Source organism: Meleagris gallopavo, chromosome 2 (genome assembly GCF_000146605.3).
Source record: "Meleagris gallopavo isolate NT-WF06-2002-E0010 breed Aviagen turkey brand Nicholas breeding stock chromosome 2, Turkey_5.1, whole genome shotgun sequence".
Lineage (NCBI taxonomy): Eukaryota > Metazoa > Chordata > Aves > Galliformes > Phasianidae > Meleagris > Meleagris gallopavo.
The window spans coordinates 61,696,849-61,720,658 of NC_015012.2; the positions used below are offsets into that span (position 1 = coordinate 61,696,849).

A 23,810-nucleotide genomic window follows, 5' to 3' on the forward strand; every position below is an offset into this window, starting at 1 on the left:
CCATCACCCTCACCGTGAAGAAGTTCTTACGCACATTCGTGCGAAACTTCCTATGCTCCAGTTTCTGGCAATTCCCCCTTATCCTGTCTCCACACACTGCTGAAAACAGTCTGGCCTTGCCACTCTGCCCTCCACATCTTAGATATTTATAGACCTGGATCAGGTCCCCTCTCAGTCTTCTTTTCTCAAGGCTAAACAGACCCAGTTCACTTAGCCTTTCTTCAGGGGCCTGGGGAGATGCTCCAGGCCCTTCACCATCTTTGTGGCCCTCCGCTGGACTTTTTCCAAGAGATCCCTGTCTTTTTTGTACTGGGGAGCCCAGAACTGGACACAGTACTCCAGATGAGGCCTTACCAGGGCAGAGTAGAGGGGGAGGATCACTTCCCTCAACCTGCTGGCCACACTCTTTTTAATGCACCCCAGAATGCCATCGGCCTTTTTGGCCACAAGGGCACACTGCTGGCTCATGGCCAACCTGTCGTCCATCAGACACCCAGGTCCCTCTCCTCAGAGCTCCTTTCCAGCAGGTCATCCCCCAGCCTGTACCGGTGCATGCAATTATTCCTCCCCAGATGCAAGACCCTACACTTGCTTTTGTTGACCCTCATCCGGTTTCTTACTGCCCAGCTCTCCAGCCTGTCCAGGTCTCGCTGAATGGCAGCACAGCTTTCAGGTGTGTCAGCCAATCCTCCCAACTTCGTATCATCAGGAAACTTGCCGAGGGTGGCCACTATCCCCTCATCAAGGTCATTGATGAAGATGCTGAACAAGACTGGACCCAGCACCGACCCCTGAGGAACACCGCTGGTTACAGGTCTCCGACTGGACTCTGCACTGCCAACGACGACCCTCTGTGCTCTGCCAGTCAGCCAGTTCTCAATCAACCTCATTGTCCACTCATCTATCCCACACTTCCTCAGCTTTGTTATCTAAAAGTAATAGTACTCTGCCCACTGACAGTGGGCTCTTGATTGGGTACTTATTTGCTAAGCAAACAGTAGATAAAAGTTCAATTTTCCCCATGTACACAATCGTGAAAGTATTGAGCTCTAAGTAAAATCACAAGTTCTTGCAAGAGACATGTTCTGGAATCTGCTAGGGAAGAAAATGAGCTCTGATACCCATGTCAGGAAAGCAATGTTTCTTATTGTCAAAGGTTTTGTATCTCTAAATATCAAGAGCCTTCAATGCTTACAAACCTGTTAGGCATAAATCCTGGCCAAGGACAAGATCCTTGTGATAGATGAGTAGTGGCCAGAAAAGCAAATGTGTCCCAGAGAGGGAGCTGTGTGGAGCCTCATAAGCAAGAGAGGATGGAGATCTGAGCTGATGTGTGCTGCTTGGCAGAGGAATACCAGATAGATATGTTCAGTAATAGTCAGGATGCTGGTGGGCAGGGCACTTTCCAATACACTGACAACAAATGAGTAATCTTGCCTACTTCCTCTCCTTTGTCACAGCAAGCCAAGGGAGCCTGAATACTGTCTCAGCACCAGCCAGCCTCGGCTAGTCCTTTAGTATTCCTTGAACTGCTTCACCTGCACCTGCTGAACCTGCTAAGTGTTGTGAAAACATTGGATAGGCCTTGGCTGTGTCTCTTATCAACAGAATAACTGAACAGAACAAATGTGCAGGATTTAGCAGTGCATCCCATTGCAAGCCAAATGACTGTGTGCTCCAATTCATGGTATACCAAAGTGTCACTGTAGTTGGAAGTATTTTTCTATTTCCATATCAGCACTCACATCATAAAAAAGCAAGGCACAAGCAAGAAGTTGACTGTGCCTCAGCTCTTGAATAACTGTAGTGCTCTGTTAAATGTTTTGATTTGCATCTTGAAACTGGAAAACATTACAGTGGCTTTGCATCATCCGAGCAGAGATTCATCCAAACTTTAATTGTCAGATCTTTGTCAGGTATACTCTTGTTGGTTGACAGGAAAGGTTGAGTTATTATGATAATACTCAGCAAAGGGTGATATGAAAGAGAGGCTTTGTAGCTTGCTTTCACTATGTCTGATTTGCCCTTGAAAAACTCACCTGCTCTATCTGTAAAATAAGATTAAATGGTTCCTGGAACTCATTTAGCTTGTACATCTTTAAGGGAAAGAATTATGTTTTCCAATGTGTGGTACAGAGGCTGCTCCCGCCTTACCCTCAATCTCAGACTACAGAAATATTACAAGTAGTAGTGTGTGCTGATATCTATAAGAAGAACTATTACAATTATTCTTCACAGGAAAAAGAAGTTCTTTATATTTTGTTGTTATAATTTTTTCTTACTTTTCCATGCAAGCCTCCACTTATTCTGGATAAGGACTCAATGTGGATTGTTTCATAACATTTATGTTTCAAAGTTGAGGAGAATCTCATACAGGACTTTGCTGATCCTTTCTACCTTGGGTTCAGTGTGATAAGACATGGTAACAATGATCAGCTTTTCTTGTCCTTATCAAACTACTTTTTAAATTGCTCATACATATGCACATAAACTTAAAGAAAACTGATTTATCTGCTCCTTTATCTAAATTCCAATCAAATACTGTTGCTACACTTCATTAAAAGTAAGGCATTTGGACATTCACTGTTTACAAATAAGAAAGAGCATAAACAAAACAGGATAAATTAGGTCTAGACGTGATGAAAAATCTCTCATGAGAATGAAATTTGTGATGAGAAATTCTGGAGATAAAGTTCTTCGAACTATTTTGTGTTGGGTTTATGAAAATAAACAGATCTAACTCTAAGATTCACATATGATATTTTTGTTGAACACCTACTTATGCATATAAAAATGCATTTTATGTGGCTTACAAAAGGTGCATTAATGGCAAGTGAAACAGTAACTTCTTCAAAACCTCTATTAAATTAGTTCTGGAAAGACAATTTAAAGAATTACTGTTAAAATTTGTATGCTTAAGTTAGCCTTCAAACAGTTGTACTTTAAGTATAAGGTAAGCATGGGTTCTACATTTTGTTATCCTACTTTAAAGGAGTTTTGCAGTTTTCATTAAGAGAGGTAGGACAGGTGATACAAGCACCATTGTCTGGCTCAGGGATATCAAGTGTCATATTTGGTGACTAGGAAGAAGTTAGATTATGTTTTTGTGATGATCCACCTCTTCTTTGTCCTGCCCTTCAGACAGAGGATGGGAGGAGAACTGTTTGATGTACATAAACTGAATGATGTGTCAGAACGCTATTAAAAAGCCTTACTCATGACAATATTCTGCAGTTGTTTTCCTGGTTCTAGATGCTGTTTTAATTGTCACTTGTGCAAATATACAAAGCTTGCATTTCTTGCTGATGAGTTATTTCTGTTTATTTTCTTTCATTTTTTCCATTAACATTTAGATTTTAATAAAGCAATGCATCTGTTACACTGCTATGTAATAAAAATCTCTTTTCATTAACCTTGATAGTTAACAGATTGTATTGAGATTTTAATTTAAAGATATACTGGTGCATTTCTAAATTTGATAGTGTTGCAGTAAGTCTGGAAAAAGGTCTGCCATGGTTCAGTTCTGGAGTGTATAGAGCAGTCCAGTTATCCAAGATACCAAGAATCAAGTTGTGAATTACTCTGGTGTGATTCATGGCAGAATTCAGTTGAATTTTGTAATTACAAATCACTAATCTATATAGGTGTTCGCAGACTCTAATGATTTAGATCCTGGAAAACTGATGGAAATGCCACCCACCACCATCGTTATCATCATCATTCCATTTTAATTGTGAAAATAATAATGAATGTCTTCAGAATCTGCTGCCCACATAGAACTCAGAAGATAAATATATGCTGAATAATTTTTCATCCTATTCTGTAGTTCATGGAGACTGTTATTAAATTCTTTTTATTGTGTTTGAGGTAGATGAAGGATTTTAACCACCTTGAATATGAAAGTTATTACTAGATCACAGTACAAGTTAGGCAACCATTAGTTACAAAATACAATTGTACTTTCTTTTAAATCAAGGGATTTTTTTAAGTTAATGCTTTTAAGCTAATGTTTTTCAAAGGTGACTCACAAATGCAACTTTTCTTATCACTAGAAGCAAAAGTGAAAGCAGGACTTTTTCAGTGAGTTATGTAATTCTAAGTAAAAAACGAAGATGTATGAAAAGAAGGAAACCATACTGATGTAAAAACATGATGAAAACAGATGGGAAAATTCTACATGTACTGGCCTTGAACTCTTGATGTTCTTTTCTCTTTCTGTCTCATGGAATTATTTCTGTCTTATGGAAATATAACGCTGATACCAAACCCTTTGCTGCTGGAACATGGGAAGATTTTAAAGTAACTTGTAGTAAAACATTTCATGCTCAACCCCTCAAATTTTAAAATGCGTAAGTTTAATACAAAACACTAGTGAAAGAAGTAATATTTATAAAATCTCTCTATAAGAAAATAATAACTTAAAAAACACTACTGATTTTCTGTGAAATCATGCAAATTCTATCTTACGGTGTGAAAATAATGATTTTGTCAACATAGATGACAATGGATGTATCAGAAAATCGCAGGAAATGGAGCGCCCAAAAATCTACTCTGGAGTCATGAAAAATAGAAAAATACAAAATTCACACACACTATTCTTCAAATATCTTTTTTTTCCCGTGGTTGATAGATTCTAATCAATTCTTGCAGTCTTTTGACTTGCAGCTGACATAAGTTACTTCTTCTTCCAATTAATGAAGATAATAATAGTTGTTCTACAACCGCAAGTTCAAATACTGGATGACTGCAAAAAAGTTTATACCAAAATTAAAATCAATCATGTTTTTATATACTGTTAACCACTCTGTAATATGTTTCTTAAAGATACATTTGCAGGGGTATAACTGTAGATTAATGACTTGTATATTCTTGTGGTATGTATTCAAAGACAGTTTCATGTCGGAGAGGAGAAACGGTTTAAAGTGAAATATTTGTTTTCCATTTTCTGTTTATTCAAAGCTAGAGTGTATTATTTTGGTGTATATGAGCTCTTTTTAACTGACAGTGCAAAACATTCTGTAGGAAATGTGTTGAGTTCCACCCTAAGAGATTTTAAGAATGAACTTTTACAGGAACCATACCTGATTTGAAATAATTCTTTTTTTCTCAGTTTTTATCTTTGAAGATTGAGTCGATATCCAGAATGACTCCTGTAAGTTTACTGTTTGGGGTTCTTTTCCTTATCTGAAAGGAATTTTTATGAGTGTCACCTGTTCTGTCTGCACTCTTTTTGCAGATGTATGTTTACTTTTATAACACAAGCTGTTAAGCCTTGTAAGGTAAGCTAAGATCTTTTAAGATCTCAGAAGACAAAATAATTTCTGAAAGTCCAAAATTAGGGTGATGATGACAACTTTGAATCAGTGCTCAAAATACTGGCAAAATAAGTTGAGAGCTTATTTAGATCCTGAAGTCAAGAATTTTAGAATCAGTTTGAAATGTATTTAAGCATGAAACTCCTTAACTAAGTTATGGAAGCTATTTATCTTTAAGAATCTTAGCCTTTAAATGCAGAGCTCCTTACAGCTCAGTTCAAGACTTTGATCTCCTATACAAACTGAAGGAGATTCAGTTTCCCAAAAATAGGGTCCCCCAAGACCAGCCAGCTGAGGTCAGGACTGTCTACAGTAGTCAGTAATAAATATACTGTAAATAAATGGCTGAGACAAGCCTAAAACCCACTCGAATCTTCTACAATTTGTCACCAATGGACACCAACCCTTCTCTGAAAGCACTGCTGGCAGAATTATCACAGAATCACAGAATAATTGAGATTGGAAGTGACCTCTGGAAATCATCTAGTCCAACCCTAAATATCTTTTGTTGTATATAATAACTGACTATTCAGGGAGACAGTAATCACATTGTTACTTGTTCACATATATGTTTTCAAGGTAGTAACAAGAAGGGGACTATTATAAAATCAGAGCAAGTGAAAAACTGCCATTTCTCCAATGTACCATAGTGAATTTTGTCAGTCAACACATTTTGGAGGCATGATCTCTATTTTTCCTTTTATTTAAACCTGTGCTTTCCAGAACAGTTTTTGCTAAACTATGCTGAGGAAGGGAAGGAAATGAATCATCGTTCTCTCACATACTGACATTTGCACTGAATAACTGAAGACTGAGTCAAAGAATATTTCCCCAACTTCTCTTAGAATCAAAGACATCCTCTTAAAAGTAGGGTATACCTGATTTTCAATGTGTGCTCCCAAAAGTATTTTTTCAGTCCTCTTCTTCTAATGATTTCTTACTGTTGTCAGATCTATTTCAGCTCCATAATAACTGAAGAAAAATAAAAATACATATTTTTAAAGTAACTGTAAGAGTTAAAAAACAACAACAACAAAAAAACAACAAAACAAACAAACACGGAGTATTATTTGCAAAAGTGATTTAGTGATAACAAGTACAAGGTCATCAAAACAACTACTTGGATTTAGGAAACTAGATGTTCTTTGAAAACTCTATGTCCAACACTAAGGTCAGCTATGTCCAATTCCTTTGGGGATGTCTAAAGGACAGAACCACTTAGATTTGTAAACGCAAAATCCCTATTAGTTTAATTTTCTATTTTAAGATTTGTTCAGTATTAATAATACTAAGATGTTAAGCATCAACTTCACCCCTACTGGTCTTTGATGTTTTCATGTGAGATGATCCCTTGCCTGATTTTCTTGCAGATAGGAATTTCAAGAACACACTACATACACTAGGCCTCACAAGTATGGAAATTCCTGAACATATTGACACTCTTAGTACAGTTATTAACTGTCAGGGTAGCAGACCTTTCTCAAACAAATCCTCAGTGTCACAGTAATGAGTATGGGGCACTGGGAGTGAAGAGACCTCGGATACTTCTTTTACGTAGCAAAGGTCTCACTCCAACTGCAAGTACTTGCTGGCAGAAAGGCTAGGGTCCTAGCTCCTCAGGAAACAGTCCAAATATCTAGGCTAGAGATTTGCTTTCCCTCTGGATGGCTCTTGTACTACAGGTTGGGCCCAGATGTTAGCATTGTCAATAGCTGAATGACATTTTTACTTATTTTCCTATAAAGAGAAGAGAAGATGGAAGAAAGGCAAAAAACAAAAACGGTAAATGGTAACAAAAAATGGCAAATCGTTCTGGAAATAGCACTTTGATCAACTGGATAGTGGCTGCCATAATCTATTGATAAAAATTATTCTGCTTCTGTCCTACACAGCCGATTATCATCTTGGCTGGGTGGGATAGAAACAGTCTTCCTAGATTATTTTGAAATAACAGCAATAAACTCCAAAACCAACAACATAAATACATTCATTTACAGATAAATTCAAATTTCAAATGACTAACATGCTTTTCCTTAGCATCAGAAGAGTAAAATTCACTTGATTTTTTCATTTTGAAATTATATTTGACTTGAAGTCCAATCTAAGTATGTTCAAGTATCAGAGAGAGAAAATAAAAGAAACAAACACCTCTGCTCTGAACTCAAAAATTGTAGAAATGAACTGTAATTCCCTCCTATATACACACAACCTTGCTGAACCAGACCTACTTCGATTTCTTACAGGCCTATTGTAGCATAAACAGCAGAGATACATTTACAAAAGTGACTATTGACCTTTTTGAAGAAGGAATTACTGTGGGACTTCCCAGTACTGCTCTGACAGCTAGGGCAGAAGGCTAAAGGCACTGTCACAGCCTTTTCTTAGGCTGTCTACCAGAAGTAATCCAGCGGGGCCATTTGCATCAGGGGACATTCAACTTTTGGAGAAAATCTATGGGCACATTAGAATGCTGTGACCTGATGGAGAAAAAAAGGACTCGTCCTCTCCACTGCAGCTCAGCTGACCCACTCTAGAGGACAAACCCAGTGAACCTGAAAATTGAGTTAGTTTGTTTCTCGGGAATTAATGTTGTTTGGCTTTCATCCAGGTTCTATTTCACTGTTGGTTTTTGGTTTTAATTTTTTTTTTTTGAATGTTTAATGATGATTTTTAATTGAACACAAATTTAAAAAATTGGTATTTTCCTTTATATTCCTTAATTTTAGCATCTTATATTAAGCTAAGCGTATTCCCAGTTAGTAGAATATTTTTAAAAGATAATTAAAGTGAAGTAATGCAATATCTGCTTCTTTCTACTTAAACTTCCTTCACAGAAACTGAGTAATCTTAGGGTTGAATACAACAGTTTTATTAATATACACAGTTGGCAATTCTAACCAATATTTTCTCTTCATAATATTTTGACTTCAATTCCATCTATTTTGCTGTTGTTGATTTTAGTATAGATGTAGCCTATGATATTGAAATCTAGACATGATATTGAAATAGACACCTTACTTATGGCTCATGTGAAAACACATAGCTTCTTAACCATCAGTTTTCAATAGAAAGTGATGAAAAACGTCTTTCCCTTTTAGCACTGTCTGACTGTACGGGCTTTACAGATAAATATTTCTGTTAGAATTTAATGCACTGATTTACCCATAAAATAACTAAATATGAGTCAAAGATCAGTTGAAGCATTCCTGCATGGAATAGTCTCTCTCTTCTTGACCAAGCTACTGGCAGTTGCAAAACTTCCTTATAACCTGTCCAGCTTTAGAGGCTGCAACGATGGGAGAAGCAGGTGGTCCATTTGCACGTATCCACTGCTGTATCCACACAGCTGTCTCTGGCTTCTCTTGCACATATTCAATTGTGGAGACTTTGAATATATGTGGCACTGCTGCCAAAAACTTACTAGCTGTGAATTTACAAGAAGTCTCCTGCAGGATTAATGCTGAATTTGGCAAGGCCATTTTCCAAAACTCATTCTGGTCTTTCTTAAAAGGAAGCTGAAGACCAAGTGTAAAAAACATCTTGGCACAGTAGCAAGTCACTCTGGGGCATACAGTAACGCAGAGTATCTCTGTCTCCCACCAGATCCTCTAAAGCCTCTTATAATTCACCTGTGTCTCCCATCTTATCTTGGGGTTTGGTAAGTCATGCCTTCTGCCTTTTCACAGTTTATTAAAGGCTGCTTCGCTGCTTCTTAGACATGATGATACTTCAGTTATTCCCCTGAATCTTACGATTGATTGAAGTCTTATGACTGACGTATAGAGGTACGACCTCCTCCCGTGCTTTCCTCCAAGAAATACTCCTATGCAGACAACTGAGAAGACTGTGAAAGTCCAATGATGCTACAATAATATGTCATTAAATTACAAAGAACATTTTGTATTATACACTTACTTCTATTGGTACTTAACTATCAGTGAAAAAGAGTGTTTACAAGCACTTACGGTTGATTCTTCAGTACCAGAGTAGGATGACTTATTTCAGTAAAACATTAAAGTACTCCTCACCACTAGCAATACTTATGAGATGTAGGTCTTGAAAACAAGCAATAACAATAAAAGACCCCTCCCTGTGAAAATACGCTGCAAAACACTATGACACAAACTCAATGTAGTTGAATGTAAAGCACACTTCGTATCATGGTGTTTTTATAAATAACAAGAAATTGGGAACCAATTACATGTGATGTTTATTTTGTCAACTTCCACTTTCCAGAGAGAACAAGCAAGGTTTTTTTCTAGGCAAAATCCTCTTCTACACAAATTAATATCTTTTAAAGTATTGGCCAGAGGAAAGTTTATTTCCTGCTTCTAATAAAAAATAGTAATATGTTTCAGACTTTGATTTATTGACATTTTATTTCCACTGTATGCTTAAAATAGTACTTAGTGTTAACTCATTAAATGGTGTATTTTATACTAGAGGCACATGGCTGAAGATTTCTTGTGACTTGCTCAACCAAATGATTACCTCCAATCCCAAACTTTAGCAGCATAAGGTATCATTTGTCAGAAGGTTTAGAAGGTATGTGCAAAGTCATGGAAAATCAAACACCTGGGTATCTGGAATTAGGCTTGAGGGAGCATTACTTGGGTGGAAAGAAGTAGGTACGTCTATATTTGCAGGTGGATAACTCAGGGTCAGGTTCTAACTATGTTTATGCTGCTATAAATCAAGAGGAATACCTTCAGAATAAATTAAATTTTTACAAGTCAGCACAAAGCAGAATAAACTGGTATCCTAACCTGCCCATAAATGCATGTCATTAGGTACATTAAAGAAAATGTAGATAGCTGTTTACTGTACACGGTGAACTACCAGTGAGATTACCACAGAGAAAGAAAGACAAGGTTCTGTATTATAAAAAAGAAGATGCCAAATGGTGATGTAATGGATGATTAGCTTTTGAATTTGTGATTAATACCTGCGTTGCAAATGGATACTCTATCTATAGAGTAAGTGAGAAAAAAGGCAAAATATAAAAATCCAAACTTACTTTTCAGTTTTGTTGATTGTTTAGTTTTGCTTGTTGCTTTCTTTTGTTTTCCTCAGTCTGATATAAAGACCACTGTAGCAACAAAGCCTTTTTTTTCTCTACTCTTTGGATCAGACTCTTAAAGTAACATCACTGCCATATTACATGATATCTCTCCACCCAGCAATCAACTGGAAAGTATCCAAGACAAGCCCAAATTTATACAAAAATATTTGCCAAGTGTTTCAGATTAAGTATAATAATTTTTGAATACAACAGACCAGATTTATGTCCAGCACTTCCTTTTAAATTCAAATCTCTTTTTCCTTCCCTCTCACTCCCCTGCACTCTCACGCTTTATGTGACAACTTGCTTTGGAGTTCTAATAAAGTAACCTGAGTCAGTGAAGCAAATATGAGCACCTTATGAGGTGTGACTAACTTTGGAGCTCAGCCTTTTTTCCTTTACTGCTGTTTATAGATGACATAGGAACACTTGCTGGCACTGCAGCTGGCCTAATGGACTTAAAGCTGGGAGTGAGCAGGTGAAGCAGAAGCATGGCATTATTTAGCTTAGTGCTGATTCCATTTGTGATCAGCTCTGATGTTGCTTCTGCTTGCCAGAATACAGATGACTTTGTGGGCGCCAGTTCTCCAGGAGACATTATTATAGGAGGTTTGTTTGCAGTTCACAGTGAAATGCTGCATCCCGAAGAGCATCCTATCAAGCCAGTAATTCAGAACTGTGCTGGGTGAGTAACACGGCAAATTATACATATAACAATTAAGAGATCACTGAAATCAGGCAAATACACTTAGTGTTGTGATCAACAAAATCTGTTTCTCTTGCATTTCTCAGTTTTTTAGAAGACTTTGGACATCAAATTAATTGCTTATAATATAACAAAGAATGACAAGGAATCACAAAGTTGTCATAGAAAATACTATGGCTGACCAAGGAAGGGAATGGTTATTTGATTCTATTTCAATCTTCATATTGAATCAAATAGCCCTAGAAGTTTGTGTTGAGGAACCATTTAATTGCCATGTTAATACTGTTTTGTTGCTCTATGACTGAAATACTCTGCCTTGCAGTTTGTTATTTATGGTGAAGTTGCACCTACGTACTTTGAACACAGACAGTCTGCCCAATTTTGTCTAAGCACATACAGAAGTATGCCCCTCACATCCACCTGGTAGTTTATTGTACTACTGACTACGTTGCAATTGTTATAATCTGTGTAGATATTATGTTTTGTACTATAACTGTGGCACTGTGTGATGGGATACACAGAACAGACACCATGTCATGTACGCATTCATGTTTATACTGCACATCAAAATATTTATTTTGTTGACTCCATATCCTACTTTTCATAAATTCAGGAATGTGATATAATTTAAACCCATACATGCATTTTCTTTCATTTTAACATAGGTACTGTTGCCTGTATATTCTGATTAAGAAACTATCATATCCATTGAAGATAAGGAGAAAAGCTGTATTAACTTTGTTAGGTTTAGAGAGGATATTAGGAGCATCTGTGCAACCACAGGAAGACATTAACTTCTGAAGTATTTTCTTCTAGTCCTTTATTTTGTTTCATGCTTTTAGTGAAAATAAATATATTGAAACAAAAACAAAAACAAAACAAAACAAAAATTGCTGGACTAAATGGAGCAAAATGGAGAACTGACTCTAAGAGACACTTTCTGAAGATTTCCCTTGCAAATTTTCATGTATCACAATAATTGTAACTTTAGTGCCTGTTTTTCAGAAAAGTATTTTTATTCAGGCATTACTGAAGTGTTGTGTTAATTATGATTGTTCTACCATTTAAGTGAGAAAGGAAATAATACGTTTTTCTATTTTTTAACAGCATGAATCTGAAGCAATGGAGGGTCAGGTTGGGTGTTATTGAGAGGTTCTTCACCAGAGAGTGGTCAGGCACTGGAACAGGCTCCCCAGGGCAGTGGTTAGAGCCCCAAGATGCTGGAGTTCAAGAAGTGTTCGGACAGCACTCCCAGACATAGGATTTGAAATTTGGGTGGTCCTCTGTGGAGCTGGGAGATGCTTTTAATGATGCTTGTGGGTCTCTTTCAACTCGAGATATTCTATAAATCTGATTCTATAAAACACAAGAAAATCACACCCAAGCATTTCTTTTCTGAAGCTGGCAAAGCTAAAGGATGTGAACAGAATTTGCTTCAGTCTTATTGCAGAAATATTTTTTTTCTAAAATGAAACTTCTGTGTTTTCTGACAGCTTTGAAATTCAAATTTTTCTTCAGACTCTTGCAATGATACATGCTATTGAAATGATCAACAATTCAACGTTATTATCTGGAATTACTCTGGGCTATGAAATCTATGATACCTGTGCAGAAGTTACAAAAGCCATGGCATCTGCTCTGAGGTTCCTGTCCAAATCCAATACTTCTAAAGATATTGTAGAGTTCAAGTGTAACTATTCAGACTATGTACCAAGAATTAAGGCAGTCACCGGAGCCAGCTACTCTGAGGTGTCAATGGCAGTTTCAAGGCTATTGGCTTTGCAACTAATCCCACAGGTAGGTTTGAGGGAATTATTTCATTTGAGACAGAGGATCAAATTTACCATAGCTAGATGTGGCTCTAATTGGAGGGACTGCAAGTCACAACTGCTCAAAAAAACAGTTTTAGTCCTGCTGCTCTTCAAGCAGCTACAAAAGAGAAGGAATATGATTACTCCTTTCCCAAACATCCTTCCCTATTTCCAGCCGCTCTAGTACTATTTCTAGTTCATACAGTCCCATGCTTGCACTTAGGCTGGTATTTCCATTATTACTTTCACTGTTACAAGAAAAAAAGTTGTGGTCAAAACCAAAATCATTGCGCTGCACATTGATTTTGATAATTTGACATGTATTATCTTATAGCAAAGTAGCATAAACATGCTAAATACTTTAAATATGAACTAAATATAACTTTTAACTGAATCTTTTCCCCTGCGCTGGGAGGAAATAACAATGCCTCCAACTCCACCATAGGTATATTTGATATATAAATTCAAAGCCGCACTTAAAATTATTCAAAAGCAAATTATAAAACAAATTTACATTGTGACATAGAGATGGAAAAGGTGACCTAGTACATTTTTCTCATCTGTAGTATCTGCAATCTGCTGACATTAAGATTTGATATCTTCTTCAGATAGGGGACTGTCATTTTGGAAAGCTTAGATTTGTTAAGAACTGTCAAGCAAAGTTAAGAAATAGTACAGTAAGAAAAACAATAAATTAGACAAAGGTTAAAAAGTAAATACATTTAAATTACATATTTTTCAGTTATATTTTTTCTTGCTACATTCACTATAGAAAGGCTAAAATTTCTACATAAGAAAAAAATACTATACTGCTCTTTAATATTAGATACTCTTTTTTTTCACTAATAGGATCTTCTAACAGACCTTATGACCCCTTTAAAACACAGTAATTAAATTTTTGAGAGAAAATAAATAAGTGGGTGGACTATACTAATATAGTGCAAAAAAAAAAAAAATTGCAAAATGTAGGCATACTAGAAATTTTAATAACAGCTCCAACAACATTTGAGTACTTCTAGTGTGTTAAGTACTGCTTTGAATAGTGGTGATGGTATTTCTACAGGTTAAATCAAAATCCAGCATAACTTTCAGATCCATTTACAATGTTTTAATCTCTGCTTTTAATAAATCAATTAGGTGCACAAAGATGAAAATGAAGGAAAGGGTGCTGGGCACAGGCCTATGTTCCAACAGCAGGGTTAAGAATCCTGCCCTGCTTGGCTGCCCTGTCTTTGCACTCAGTCACAGGAGGGATGGAAAACCAATAGTGGAAGCTTTGGGGCTGTCAGAATCCTTTGGAGGAGACCACTTCCTTAACTAAACAGTTGTCTCTTCCTAGGTCAGTCCTGCATCATCAGCTGAAATCCTCAGTGACAAAATCCGTTTTCCTTCTTTCTTGAGGACTATCCCCAGTGATTTCCATCAGACAAGAGCAATGGCCCACCTGATCTGTGAGTCTGGGTGGAACTGGATTGGAGTAATAGCCACAGATGATGACAACGGGCGCTTTGCTCTGGAGAGCTTTGGAGTCCAGGCCATGGCAAACAGTGTTTGCATAGCTTTTAAAGAAATGCTGCCTGCCTATCTCTCTGATAACACCTTTCATACAAAAGTTGATCGTGCAATCGAGAAGATTGTCAAGGAAACCAGAGTGAATGTCATTGTAGTCTTTATGAGGCAATTCCATGTGCTCAAACTATTTAAGAAGGCAATTGAGAGAAATGTAAAAAAGATTTGGATTGCAAGTGATAACTGGTCAACTGCAGTGAAAATCAGTACAATGCCCAACATCAGAAAGCTGGGAACTGTTGTGGGATTTGGATTTAAAAACAAGGACGTATCCACATTCCAAGACTTTCTGAGAAATATTCATGAAAGGCCCACTGAAAACAACAAGTTTTTACTTGAATATATTATGCTTTTGTCAGTCTGTGCACACCTGGACAACTACGATTTTCAAATGTGTATTTCAAGCCAATCCCAGTACGACCTGATGCAAAATGTTGAGAACAAACATCAGATCTGGAGAGATGATTTTTTGAATGCCAACATTGAACCAGGATTTATCCATAGTACTATACTTGCAGTGTATGCCATTGCCCATGCCATAAAAGGGCAATGCAAAGACAGAAACTGCAAGGATCCCTCTGCTTTCACCCCCTGGGAGGTATGGTGTTAATTCTTTGAGGTCCTGTTCTCTCTATATAACTTCCATCTCACTTTTCCTCTTGCATTCCTGGATTTACTTGTTTAGACCTTTTACTAAATGGCTTCTTATTCCTGTTTCTGCCTTTCCTAACAACTGCATGGGCCAAGTGAAACCACAGCTCATCTCCCGGAGCAGCAGTAGCTAATTAGTGATGAGAACTGGAATCTAGCTTTCTTCCCTTGCTTTGGCCCACAGAGGTGCAAAAACTGCTGATGCTAAGCCATAGCTGTATTCTAATGTAGATTGAGAAGTATTATTGCAGTTTATATACTGAGATAACTAGCTGATCCATGGAAATAAACAGGAGGCATTACTTTCAGAGCAAACTATGTATGTGCAGCCCAGGATAGTTCTCTTCACTTAGTGTGGCCTAGGCAAGCCAAAATGTTGGATACCCGTGAGCTAACCTAGCACTCCCATCATCTTCAGAGAAGGCATCAGCTTGGATGAAGACTCCAGTCTCTAAGCTGCTTGCTGGAACATCTCACTAGCTACTTGAACAGGATAGAACATAAATGTGCAATCAATCTGATTGACATAGATGTTCTGCCACTAAATATTGGTCCTGTTTCTGCAAGCCACTGTAATACTCAGCAGTGTGCTCTAAGGAGGTAGAGATGTTACGGAAGAGGACAATTCCCCACAGAGTTTCAAATCCCTCCTCTATCTCTAACTGCTTTCTCCATTTTGTCTGAGCTCAGGTACGTTCCTCTGTAATGCAATTTTTCTTGGAAATGAAAATGCAGCAGAACATTCTTATGTCTGATCGTGATTTATAGGAAAATAACCAGTAGAAAAATGTGACACAATCTTGAAGATGAGTGAGGTACTTGTTATCAGACTTTACAAGGTGGGAAAAGAACAGGAAAAATCAGACAAGTAAACCTGACCTGACCTTTTACCTGAGAACCTGCTCAGAAGTATTCACTTTTACACACTTTTACTCAGAGGATTAAACAAAAGTTCATTTAAAAGTCAAACACCCACTGAAGCTCTCTGACTTGCTCTGACCTCTCATCCTGGGTCAGGGCAGGTCAAACCAAGATAGGGGATTTGAAAAAAACAGCAGCCACAGTAACAAACTCTTACATGAATTTGTAAAAACAGATGGGACAAATTCAGGGTAGCTCTATGGGGTATGCAACTTTATGGGGCTGCATTTACAGCACTGCTGAATTAAATCCCAAACCACCCAAATTTAGTGTCCTGTTTAGAAGCTAAGAATTCTTGGAGAAACTCCCAGTGCTGCCTCCATAACACATTTCTTCTAAATTAACTTTAGCCCCTCCAGAAATGGGTATATTTAAAGATAAGGATACAGCAAATCCATATCACTCTTCTCAACATACAGAGAAATATCAAAGTCATTGGTCCTGATATAGTTGCATAATAAATATAAATATATAGTTGCAAAAATAAATATAAATTAAATAATCATTACTAAGTACTAGCTCCTTCTGTTTGAAGCTGAAAATGTATTCCAAAAGTTTTTGTTATTGTTATTTGGATTTGGATTTTAGAGAAATTGGAAGAGTGAAGAAGAGGAAGATTAAACAACTAGCCCGAGAACACTGAACCAAAAATTCCCTGTTTGGTCCCACAAGACTGTGCAATGTCCAAATCAAATGAAATGTTGCTTAGATGCATGTTTTCTTTCACCATGTATTTGTAGACAGGCAGTGAGAATAAATAAATTGTGAAGTAGTGATGTTGTATATGAAAAAACTGTTACAAATGCCAGATTTTTTTACACATATATCTATACCAGAGCCTCTTAAACAATAGATTTGCCAGCATATTCTTTAAATGCTATAACTATCACACAGGAATCCATGTAAGAGTGCTTTTCAAGGGACAGTCAAATTCAGCCATTCGTTGAATGGTTTGTTTTTTGTTGTTAAGTAACTCCTATTGCCAAAAGTTGTTAGGCTTGCAAAGCAATAAAACCTTTGCTTCAGTTTGCAGCCATGGTAGCTAATGAAAATCTGCTTGCAGCCTCCTCATGAAATGGGATTGTGTTCTGTATACCTCAACCTGTCCTTTTCTAGATTCACAGTGAACCTTTTAAATCTGTTTTTCTTTTTAATGTGGGAGCAAGAAATTTCACCCTACTGAACCGAATGGATTGAAATGTTAAGCTAGATAGTTGTCTTACAGAAAGGTACTTGCCATGAAATTTCCTATGAAGCATCAAATATAACCTTGTTGTCTATTGCCATTGTGCCATATATCAATTCATCTGAGTAAAATGGCATTTATTGTTCATACCATAACTCAGAACCTCACCTTGCAATACACAATATCAGAGCCTCAGCTGAAAATATTAAATGAAGTATTTCCAGCACTGGGGGAGGTTACACTAGAAGGAGATATTGCCCAGATCCACTTTGTTGATAGTATGGTAATAGCAGGAGCATCAATCACAGCCATTCGTTACAGAAGGAAAGTTCTAAAAGGCCTTTTTTTTTTTTCCTACAAGTAAAACATTTTCTGTCCCAAAATTTCCAAAGCTGGAAATATAAGTACTAATACACAGGTATCTGCATACATTGCATAAAGTTGAAAAATGATTATTTGTGCTAAATATATTTTTAAGGTCAACAAGGATTCTCAGAATAATGTAAATCTGTGTAGGATGTAGGATTAACAGTTATATAGCTCCCTTTTAAGATGATACCACTTGTAGAAAGCAACATTTTTTAATCTGATATTATCATACTAAGTTAAACTATTCAGTGTATCATACTGAAATGACACTGATGTATGCCATTATTTCCTATATTTACATTCAGCTCCTTGAAGAACTTAAAAAAGTTACAATCATTGATGATGATAAAGAAATCAAGTTTGACTCCAAAGGTGATATGAGCTCTGGTTATGATGTACTTCTTTGGAAAGAAATTGATGGCCACATGGAAATCACCACTATGGCAGAATATGACCCAGAAAATGGTTACTTCATCTTTGAGGATGAGGAGAAAAAAAAGAATTTCTGGATTTAAAGGTAACTTTTATTTTGTTGACCTAACATCTGAAATTTATTTCATATGTGTCCTTCTTCCTCTGGTGTTTACAACTGAAGCGTGTGTAAAAAATCACTCACTTGCTGTCATATTCTCCTTTCAGAATGATGCATCCTCTCTAGGTAAGATTCAACTACCTTTATGCATTTTGAGACGCACATGAGCCTGTAAGCAGTCTCAGTGATTTGAAATTAAGTTATTTCTCCAGAATACCCCTAAGAGGTTTTCTATAATGTGTAAATCAGAAGTTACATCTGTCCAAAGGATAATATTACAGAATGTGAAATTTGGTTTTAGAACAGAAAACGACTACTTATATATGTCTTCTGCCTTACACAAGGCAATCATTTATTTTTCACAAATACATGCAATCTATTGTCTTTACTGTTGGGGAAAATAAGTCTTGTTGATTATTTACTCCTGTTAGAGCTGGGGTCAGCACAAACACAGGAGTATGAAGTAGGTGGCACCATCTGGAACCCCAGCACAGTGCAGACAGAAGGAGTGGTTGACCCCAGCCAGTTCCAGCTGGATAATGTCACCTGTGCATGGTGAAGGCTTTGGGGATTTGTGCAGCTCTGACTCAGTGTGACTCTGCTAGCATGCCAGAGGAAATGCTGTTTACAAGGTGGGATGAATGTAGTTTCTGTGTAGCCTTAATCGAAAGAAGAGGCTAAGGACAGAAGACCAGAAGCCCTCTTTTCTTGTCCCTCTTCACGGTGCTGCTCAGGATGGCAGCTCGTAAGCCCTAACCTGCAAGGAGAAGAAACAGCAGCATCCCCCAGGACTGTCCCTCCGTTTACAAGGCCTATCTTGGAAGAAGGCTTTGAATCCAGCTCTTGAGAGAGTGCCCCAACCACACACACCTTGAGTAGTGCCTGATGACCCAGGGGTGAGCTGCTGCGTGGGTGACATGGCAGAAACACATCCCATAGAGACGTGTCCCACAGAGCCAGAGAATCTGCTCTGCACTCAGAGCTGCTGAGCAGGGTGTCAGGACTGCATTTGTGGTGTGGCCCATCTGAAACCCCTCCCAAATGCTTCTGTTCTTTCTCTGGATCTTGATCCCAGCGGTCTAACTTCCAGTTTCAAAGCTGAATGAGACACTTGGATGTGGATTTTAAAGCTACATACAATCGCACTGATTTAGGGCTAAATAATAAAATGGTCATATAAATAGGGCCCCATCCTGTCCCTTCCTGAGAGCGTGGAGAAAACGTAAGAAATACAGAGCCTTCTTCACATTCTTTAACATCATTTTCAGATTCCCTTAAAATACGTTAGATACAAAAAGAGTTCAAATCATAGTAGAATTGAAGGCTTATTTTAACAGTTCGTAGTAACCAGTAATGCCTGAATTTTTTTTTAATTTATTCTCTGCACACTGCAGAAGGTTCCATCAACATGCTCCCAGCACTGCAGACCGGGACAAATGAAAAAGGTTACAGAAAGTCCACACACGTGCTGCTACGAGTGCGTTTATTGCCCAGAAAACCATTACAGCAATCGAACAGGTAAAGAACTGTGATCCAAATAAAGGTTTATTTAGAGATCAATAGAATTGTTTTGTTTGTGAATAATGCACCTTGACAACCATGGATATAACTTTGGAATGAGGTTAAAACATTTGTTAATGCTTAGTTTTACAGATAAAAAAAGAGAAGAACAGTATTCAGCATATAAAATGAGGTTTCCATGCTTTTTAGAATATAAGACTTTAAACAATTAGACTTAGTAGCTGAATATTTTAGCTGTGTTTGGATGGAAAGTATGGCTGATGTTTCAGTGAGACACATTCTCATGACAATAGAGCCTTGCTTCTGTGTCTTTCTGCAACACAGAAAGCCCAATGCAAGTACAAGGGTTATTAATTTTCTTGCTGGCATACTTTTTATCTTATGTGGGAGTACTATAATGTTTTATATGACAGTGTAGTAGTATTACTATCAAATCTGATGCTTATTCTGGTTCATTTACAGTTTGAGTAAGGTTTATAAAAGGAAGGAATTAAATATGGAGAAGAGAGATGGAATTAAGAAAATTGGGGTACAATGTACTTCTAAAGCCTTGATAGAAAAAAAAAGAAATTGCATCCTATCTCTTTTATTATTAAAACAACTGTGACATTTCTCCATAGCAGATAACAGGAATTTCACAGGAAAAGTAACCTTTGAAAGTGGAATCTACATCAGTGTGTGTTCTTGCTGTTGCATTTCAAAAGATTTCTGAACAAAGAAAGATTTTTTCTTGTTGAACTAGGTAAATGAAAGAGCTGCAGTTTCACTCTCTGTAGGGCAATTGGTTCAAAGTCAGGCCACCATCATGCTGCCAGTGAAGGTTTACCAAGCTCTATCCCTGTGGTGTGTCCATGGCAAGGGGTACTCCAGGTAGCTGCAGACCTGGCCCACGCCTCACTTTTTGCCCCATATCCCTTCCCACCTTCTTGTATCACAACGCTTTACCATTCACTTGGTAGTTTATTTGCTTTGGGTTCCTGAATTACCTTCATTTTTTCTGTTTTCAGATATGGATTATTGCTACCGGTGCCATAACAAAACCTACTGGGCACCAGTGAACAGCACTACATGCTACAGAAAAACGATCCACTTCCTCGGCTGGACAGACTGGTTCGCTATTTTCCTGCTCCTCCTCTCCGCCTTCGGGGTTGTGCTCATTTTTTCCATCAGTGCAGTATTCACTAAAAACTTGAGCACACCAGTTGTAAAGGCATCTGGAGGTTTAACTGTCTGCTACATTATCCTCCTCAGCCACTTCTTCATTTTTTTAAGCACTGTGTTCTTCATAGGTGAACCCACAGAGTTCAAATGTAGAACTCGACAAGCCCTCTTCGGCATAAGTTTTGCACTCTGCATTTCATGTATTTTAATAAAATCACTAAAAATTTTACTAGCCTTTAGTTTCGATCCCAAGCTGCAGAATTTCTTGAAATGTGCCTATAAACCTATAATCATTGTATTCATCTGCACTGGGATTCAGGTTACCATTTGCACCTTCTGGCTAGTATTTAGGACGCCTTTTGTAAAGCAAAATTTCTCTATTCCGAGAGCCATCATTCTGGAGTGCAACGAGGGCTCTGTTGTGGCTTTTGGGATTATGCTGGGTTACATAGCTGCTTTAGCTTTCATCTGCTTCATATGTGCCTTTAAAGGCAGGAAGTTACCAGAGAACTACAACGAAGCTAAGTTCATAACATTTGGCATGCTAATTTACTTTATAGCATGGATTGTATTTATCCCTGTCTATGTAACCACGTTTGGCAAATACCTACCAGCAGTGGAGATCATTGTTATATTAATATCCAATTATGGGATTCTCTGTTGCACTTTTTTTCCTAAGTGCTATATCATAATTTACAAGCAAGAAACAAATACAAAGTCTGCCTTCCTCAAGATGATTTACACGTACTCTTCCAAGAGTGTGGGCAGCATTGCTGTCAGCCAGATTTCCTTGGACTCGAAGTCTTCCAGCTCCCGAATCACTGCACCAGACTCATGTAATGCTGAGAAAAGCTCTGTGAATGGAAACTGCCATTTTCAAGTGCCTGGACAGACACCAGTAAAAGAGGAAGTTGCTTCTAAAAGTGCAGCAAGGACTCTATCCAGGAAAAGGCTGTCCAGCATATGACTGGACATTGCTGAAGTACTAGAAGAAGACAAGCCATTCTCCTTCAGATCTCTCTCTTTTTGGTACACCCAAGGAAAGCAAACCATGCAAACCATACTCCGATGGTTATTCATTGCTAGGTTTGAAAGGCTTTCCTTGGAGCCCCAGCTATTGTGGGGACCTCCAGCATCTCCCTCCTGTTCCCCATCCCCATCCCCAATCCATTCACACAGACCACCAGTGCCAGGACCTCAATGCTCTCAGCCAAACAGAAGTGTCAGCAAGGCCTTATTTCTCATGGACAAGCAGGCAGAAATGCATGGACTCACACACAGCTTTTCTAATGTCTTTTCTACCCAACTGCTTAAGGAACTCTTCTTCTCACCTGGATCTGTTTCACAGGTCAAACAGAGCCCCCTCCTAGCCTTTGTTTGCCAGGATAAACAAGCCCAGTCCTTTTGTCTCCACTTTTAAGATAGGCTTTCTATTCTCCTGAACATCCAAAAGCAACCTTTTCATCCAGTTTGGGTGAATCCTTTGTTTTAAATTCTGTGCCCAAAACTGTGTTCCTTATTCCATATGAGTGCTGCAGCAACATCTAAAGTTCCTTGTATTTACCACAGAGATAATGAACTGGAGAAAGGGCTGTGTAAAAATAGAAGGATTTACCTGGACCACTGCAGTTGTTTGTAGGCTCATTTACTTTTTTCCTGTACTCAGAAATGCACTGATTTGCCTCATGCACTTTCTCTAACTCATGTGGACAGACGACCCGCTACACTTGTCCCCAAGTGTCTTCTTTTTCGAAGGAAGGAAATGATCTCCTCCACAAAGTGCAACATCAAAGCTTACAAGCACAAATTGATTCCCCTCAGTAGCATAAATAGTGTAATAATCAGAATCAGCATGAATGCATCCTGTGAATTTTAGCTTAATTGACACTTATTCAAAAAGTCTAACTTTTACAAGAACGTGGCATTACACTGCTCCAGTGCATTAAAATCACACCAGAATGAGCTGCACTGGAAGTCTCTGCTCTGCAATTCCATGAATATGGCTACACAGCATCTCCTGTGCAAGAGACACACTCCAGGAAGGAGGACTGTCAGCTGGGACAGCCACACTGCATCTCCTAGCCAAGGATGGCCAAGCTGGGCAGGGCACAGCTTTCCTCTGGAGCTGTCTCACAGCTGGGATGGAGGAGAACACCTTCAGGCACTCAGCAGCAGAAGGCTTGTGAAGAGCATTTCTATGTGTTCACAAGGCTCCTGGCCTGAACCCCGCTTTAACTGCGAAAAGATGCTGACCTCTTCAGTTTGGTCCATGCTTCTGTTTAGATGTGGAATGATGGGATGCTCTTGCAGACCAAAATGAAGCTTGGCAGACTTGTTACATGTTGTGTTATTGTTATATGCAATAGATCTATTTTTCCAGCATTTCTATTTATATGCTGCAACCTATATCTGCATGATTTTTCTACTCAGATTTGTTTAAAATGTCTATAGATCAAATTTCATCAATGGACACAATTTCTGAAATTACTGCGATGCAGAATTACATAAGTCGTATGTACCAGGGAAGACATTTTTTAAGTAATATGAATGGCAAGGGTGTAATTTTTATATAGATTTGAGCAATTATGTACTTTCTGTAGCCGACTGGAAATACTGCAGGTTTATGCACATACATTTGTACGATAACTGCTGTTTGTGCTTCAGTGGTTGTGAGTACTGTTCAGAACACGAACCTACGTGCAGTGAGGTTTGGCTGCTCCTACAGTTTGGCTGCCAATGCAGCAAAAAGAGGAACACAACGCTTTCATCACATTATGACTTCCAAGAAGCTAATTTGGCTAAAAAGTTGTACATGTATTTACTGTTCTCAAAAGCAGTGAGCATATCATTTCTTGAACAATGGGGTGATTAAAGTCGTGTCCTTGTTAAAAACTGAATTGGCTTGCTTCATTTCCTCATCTGCAGGTTGGTTTGGCCGCGAGAAGCAGTAGCACAGCCCCCCTTTCACAGAATCACAGAATCACAGAATTGTAGGGGTTGGAAGGG

At 38.0% G+C, this 23,810-nt stretch overlaps 1 protein-coding gene across 1 annotated transcript; it reads left to right on the forward strand.

The window, feature by feature from the left end:
- The first annotated feature begins 10,788 nt into the window (after positions 1-10,788).
- GPRC6A (G protein-coupled receptor class C group 6 member A) lies at positions 10,789-23,695 on the forward strand. The gene is made up of 6 exons (XM_031552506.1): positions 10,789-11,062; positions 12,577-12,880; positions 14,234-15,061; positions 17,896-18,094; positions 19,503-19,640; positions 20,651-23,695. The coding sequence occupies exons 1-6, from the start codon at positions 10,869-10,871 to the stop codon at positions 21,769-21,771; spliced, it is 2,784 nt and encodes a 927-aa protein (XP_031408366.1). The 5' UTR covers positions 10,789-10,868; the 3' UTR covers positions 21,772-23,695.
- The last annotated feature ends 115 nt before the right edge of the window (positions 23,696-23,810 follow it).